Genomic DNA, 5,592 nt, shown 5'->3' on the forward strand with positions numbered 1-5,592 from the left:
GTATAAGCCATAGACATTTGTCTTTGTATTCCTTCAGTCTCTAAGAATTGGTTAAATTCATTTGATACAAACTCACATCCTTTGTCACTTCTTAAACACTTTACTTTGAAACCACTTTGTAATTCTACCATTGCTCTAAACTTCTTGAAACAAGTTTGAGCCTCAAATTTCCGTCTTAGGAAATAAACCCATGACATTCTTGTACAATTATCAACTAGAAGCATGAAGTACTTATTCCCAGCAATTGATTCATTTTGCATAGGACCACACAAATCAGTGTGCACAAGCTCTAGAGGACTACTTGCTCTCCAAGCTTTCTCTTTTGAAAACCAATCACGATGTTGTTTCCCAAATTGGCATCCATCACATACACCATCAACATTTTCAAGATGTGGAAGACCATGTACCATTTCATTCTCTCTGAGTTGTTTCTGAGATTTAGATGTCTTAATCTCTTATGCCAAATTCAAGTAGAACTTGAATCAATGCTAGCTTTCAGAGAAAGTTGACTGTTTTTCCACAGAGAAAGAGGATAACATCTATTTTCCTTCTTCTTAACTTTGATGACAAGATTATCAAGAGAGGGTCCATCAAATATACTACACATGCCTCATCCAAACAAGAGATAGTATCCATGCTCATCCATTTGTCCCACACTGAGCAAATTTTCTTTCAATCCTGGCAAGTGCATGACCTCCCTAATGTACTTCTTCCCTTTGTTAGTGTCAATTTCCAAAGAACCCATTCCAGCAACATTTACTAATGCACCAGTGGGCATTTGTACCTTTCCAGCAACATTTGTCTTTATATCAACAAGAAGATTAGCATTCCCTGTCATATGATTGCTACACCCACTGTCTATGTACCAGTTACCATTGACATTTGTCTCTGAAATTGCACAATTAGCATAGAACAAATTTCCTGTCACTTCCATTTGATTTACAGAATTTGCCTTTTGCACCATCTTTCCTGCAGTGCATTCTCTAGCCCAGTGACCAAACTTATCACAATTATAGCATTGGGCTTCCCCTTATATCTACACTCACCAAAATGGAACTTAGAGCATACTCTACACTGTGGTTTGGTACCCTCCTGACCTATTGATTGTGGCTAATATGAATTTGATGTAGGACTATTGAAAGGTTTCTGTTGAAACCGAGGCTTTGAATCCCATTTCTTCTCCTTAGAACTACAATTCTTCCTAAATTTCGATGGACCATATTTAGTCTCACTCCTATTTTGCCCTTTTGGATTCATTGAGAATGATGCAAATGCCTTCTCAGTGGTATCAACATTATATAAATCGAACCGTTGTTCTTGACTCTTCAAGATTGCAACTACTTCATGCAATTCTACAGTCTCTAGACACTTTGTGTTTTCTATAACCAAGCAAATAGAATCATATGGTTTACTCAGACTAATTAGAACCTTCTGCACAAGTCTCTCATTAGAAAGAGATTCACCAAATGTTTTCATCTGATTAATTAGTTCATTCAGTCTTGTAAGATAACTAGATATGGACTCATCATCTCTCATTCTAGCATACTCAAATTCCCGTCTAAGATTTTGAAGTTTTACAGATCTAACCTGATCATGACTATGGTATTCGCCGAACAAGAGATCCCATGCCATCTTAGCTGAATCAACATTAGCAATCCGAGGGAAAATCTGATCAGATACTGCATTTTGAATGATTCCTAGAGCCTTCGCATCCTTCATGAACACAGCAGTCATTTCTTCATCGATTTCATCGTCCGATGACCCTTCAGCTTCCTTTTTCTTCTTCTTCGAGTCAAGGGTTGTAATCCCTTTGTCCACCAGATTCCATAAGCCAAACGACTTGAAGATCGTTACCAGCTTAATCCTCCAAAACTCGTAGTTCTCACTAGAGAAAATTGGGGTTCTCACCTCCGAGGTTCCAGATCCAGACATCTTGGTTTTCTCTCCTCAAATGAAACTCCTGCGACCTTCACCGAGCTTTGACTTAGCTCAGTGACTTCACAGCTTCACGCCCAGATTCAGTTGATCGAAACCGGCTCTGAGGCCATGTTAGTGTTTGATAGAGTTAATTCTAAGGAAGAAGAGAAGATGAATTGTTTAGGAAGAAAAACAGGGAGAGAAAAACGTGGTTGTTTCTACTTCTGCAAAGTCACAGAGGAATAACTTTGTTTTCATTAATTGTCTCTCTCTCTCTCTTGCACACAACGTGCAAAGAGAGATATAAAGCTTTTACAAAACTGAGCTGGATCAAAACAATTAAAATAGATCTCAGCCACTCATTTAGCTAATAGCTAAGATCAACACACATGGCACTCATGGCCTTTTATATCTATATACCCTCTCACTTAGTATTTAACATAAGTGCATACACATATTAACATCACAACTTATTTCTAATCAGCTTTAGACTTATACTTCAACAGTAACCTTGTTGGTCAAGTCAATTGGCTTCAAATACAACCATTTCATCTGCTAACTTTCTAGTTTGTTTTCACATACAAGCTGTTTAAAACTCTTTATTTCTAATTGTGGTTTAGTTGTTAAATCATTGGGTTATAATTCTGAAAGAATTTTCTTTTACGATTGTATTAAGTTTTATGAGGTTGATGTGAGATTATGGTTTACGGATTGTGCCTCGCAAAAAAGGGAGACTTTGGCTAAATTGAACTCCATAGCTTAAATTTGCTTTGTTTACTGTTTAACCTTATTGTGGATATAAATTTTCTCCTCCTCGATCTTGGATGATTTTGCACCTACAAAACAACTAGCACCTTAGGTTAAGGCCAAAAAGCCTCACACGCCCACGATGAATGGGGGGGGCTTTGACCGAAGAACCTCCGATGCCAAAGTTAAAATTTTAGAGAGAAATAGTGTTTAGAGTATTTGGGATTTTTTGTAAGAGAATTGGAATGAGTGTTTGGTGAAAATGAGAGCCTATTTATAGGGCTAGGGTTCTTGATTTAATATGATTTTGGGAGTTATGTGATTAATTGACTAATTAATTTGGCAAAATAGGATTATTACCAAATGAATTAGCTAACTAATGGGATGAATAAGCAAAGTATGGCCAATTCCTTTTCTAGCAATAGATGGCCGGCCATTTAGTGCATATTTGGGGATATTTGGTGGTAATTGGGATTTTATGAAATAATTAGCTAATAATTCCCTATTTATCTTAGCTAATTATTATCATAAAAGGGAAAGATATGGTAGAAAAGGTAGGAAATAAAAGGAGATGGATTTTCCTATAAATAAATAGGGGATCCTTTGGGGGAGTGGGTAACCGGCCAAAAGAGGTATTTTTTGGGTGTAATTGGTGATTTAATTGGTTGATTAATAAATTTAGGAATTAATTCATTAATTAGCCAATTAATCTCTATTTATATGGAACAATTTATAGGTTATGAAGTAATTACCTAAAATGAGGATGAATGAGATAATTTGGAATTGGTTACCTTTTTTGGAGCACTTTTAACTTGGTTGAGGATGATTGTCAACTGCTCGCGCGTAGAAACTTGGTACGCCTCAAGGGTATTTTTGTCATTTTTACCCAAAAATCCATGTGTCGCCTTGTGATTATTTTTGGCTCCACACTTATTTTATAGGATTATCAGGATTCACCAAATTATTGAAACTTACCTTTTGTCTTCTTCATTCTTCTTATTCATGATGCTATACATAAATTATATGATTTTCCAGGCATCCAAAACATCATCATGTAGATTTGGTATATTTTTTTTATATATATACAATAAAATTGGGAATATTAATCATATTGTCCACTCATATCATAGCACCACACATCGTTGGGTTATGAGTACACAGAAAAAGTTCTCATGAAAGGCATAAAGCCTATTACAAGATAATATTAGTTGATAATGTTTTTCAAGGAGATAAATTTGAACAAAGCAAAGCTACACGGCTTATCAGATTCTAGAATTGTACGCTTAGTTTTATCTACATATCGATACAGATCAGCCAAATATCTTTCAATTAGTCTTAGGGTATAATCACTGCCTTGTAAAAGACAAACTTGATCTCAGAGAAGGAAGCAAAAAGAGCAATCGACAAAGAGAACCCTAATATGCATGTCATTTGCATGATTTAATGCCAATCAGAATTTTCAATTTGCATGAGAAGGGTGCTTTTTTACCACATTTCTTCTATAAAGATTGCAGATTTTATCTTCTGAAAGCCCGAAACTCACAGAAACAAAACGTTGTGAAAAAAGAAACATGTTTACATATATATGCAAAAGTTCTTACAAAAAGGTAAACTAGAAATTACATCCTTTAAACTCTGAAGGATTTTCTGCATTTCATAATACATGCAAGGGTTCTAACCGTTCTCCAAGTCTTAACTGTACATGCAATAAGGAAAGCATGAGTTCTAATTACTTCACTAAATTAATACACTCTCCAACTACTAAAGATGAGATTCGATCTTCAGTATGCCTAACATAATACGTCAAATCTAATAAAACAGTTAAGATCAACACGATGAATTGCACAATTAAACCTAACGTGTGATGTCAGACATACTGAAAATCCTCTCGAGAACTTTGATCATCAGGGTACCAATTACATGTAAGTCTCTCTCCATATCTTTACCTTGTGAGCCTACTTCAGCTGTATCGACCTGCAGCCATCCACTTTTGCAACATTAACTCTCTATAAAACTTGTCTATAAATTCCTGGGCTGCCTTGTCCACATGGTAATCCTCCTCCTCATCACTACTCAACGGTAACAAAGGCTCCCACTCCGTTACCCTCACCAGCGCCCGCCTCACAATTGGCAGCGGCTCCACCACATCACTGCCGCGATAACTCGCTTTCTTCCCCCCATGGACTGTCGCCAATGCATCCTCACACATCATTGGCACATAAACTCCCCTCCGCGAATGCTGCCTAACATACCGCCCCTTGTACACCTTGCCGGATTGACATGGAGGAGTGTAGGATGACCTGCGCGGTGGGCTGCTGGTGCAGCTGAACTCGTACTCTAATGGGTATACGAACGATGTTACTTGTACGTCGTCCGACTTGCAGCTGAGCTCAGTCTGATGACGGACCATGAAATCATTGAAAGACTTGCCTAAGATCTTCCCATGTTTCATCATCGTCAGCTTTTTCTTGGAGACCCCCTTTTGTAACGTGAACAAAACTAGACGTACCATGTTTCTTAGTTTCTTGGCTATCACCGGTGTATTTGTAGGTTCCATATTTAGGGTTTCCGGAATAGGGAAATTTTCAGAGGCTAAAAAACTTAGAGGCAGAGAGAGATCATAGAGGTTATGAGTTCAATGAGAGAATAATGAAGATAGGAATATATTTAAAAAGCCAAACAGAGTAGAACGGGACCAAAAATATTTTATTTGTTTTTCCTATATTTTTATTGGGTTTTTTCTTCTTTTTCTCATTTTTGGGGACTAAAGTCTAAAGAGTGTATTTTCCTATTTTTCTATTAGTGTTGATAAGTATAACATACCATGTGTAATCATTGCTTTTTGTTTTGTTTTGTACTAATCTTTTTCTTTTTCTATTGGGGGTACTGTTTTTCTTTTGTTAATTTGCGTACGTTGTCCCTACAAAC

At 36.8% G+C, this 5,592-nt stretch overlaps 1 protein-coding gene across 1 annotated transcript; it reads right to left on the reverse strand.

The window, feature by feature from the left end:
- Positions 1 to 4,219: 4,219 nt before the first annotated feature.
- On the reverse strand, positions 4,220 to 5,285 carry LOC103441149 (uncharacterized). Its single transcript, XM_008379848.3, has one exon. The coding sequence runs from the start codon at positions 5,219 to 5,221 to the stop codon at positions 4,625 to 4,627; it is 597 nt and encodes a 198-aa protein (XP_008378070.1). The 5' UTR covers positions 5,222 to 5,285; the 3' UTR covers positions 4,220 to 4,624.
- Between the last annotated feature and the right edge of the window lie 307 nt (positions 5,286 to 5,592).

Source organism: Malus domestica, chromosome 08 (assembly GCF_042453785.1).
Source record: "Malus domestica chromosome 08, GDT2T_hap1".
In the NCBI taxonomy this organism is placed as follows: Eukaryota; Viridiplantae; Streptophyta; class Magnoliopsida; order Rosales; family Rosaceae; genus Malus; species Malus domestica.

Excerpts from the sequence above, each read along its gene's own strand:
- LOC103441149 (XM_008379848.3), bottom strand. The coding sequence starts at position 5,221 with ATGGAACCTACAAATACACCGGTGATAGCCAAGAAACTAAGAAACATG.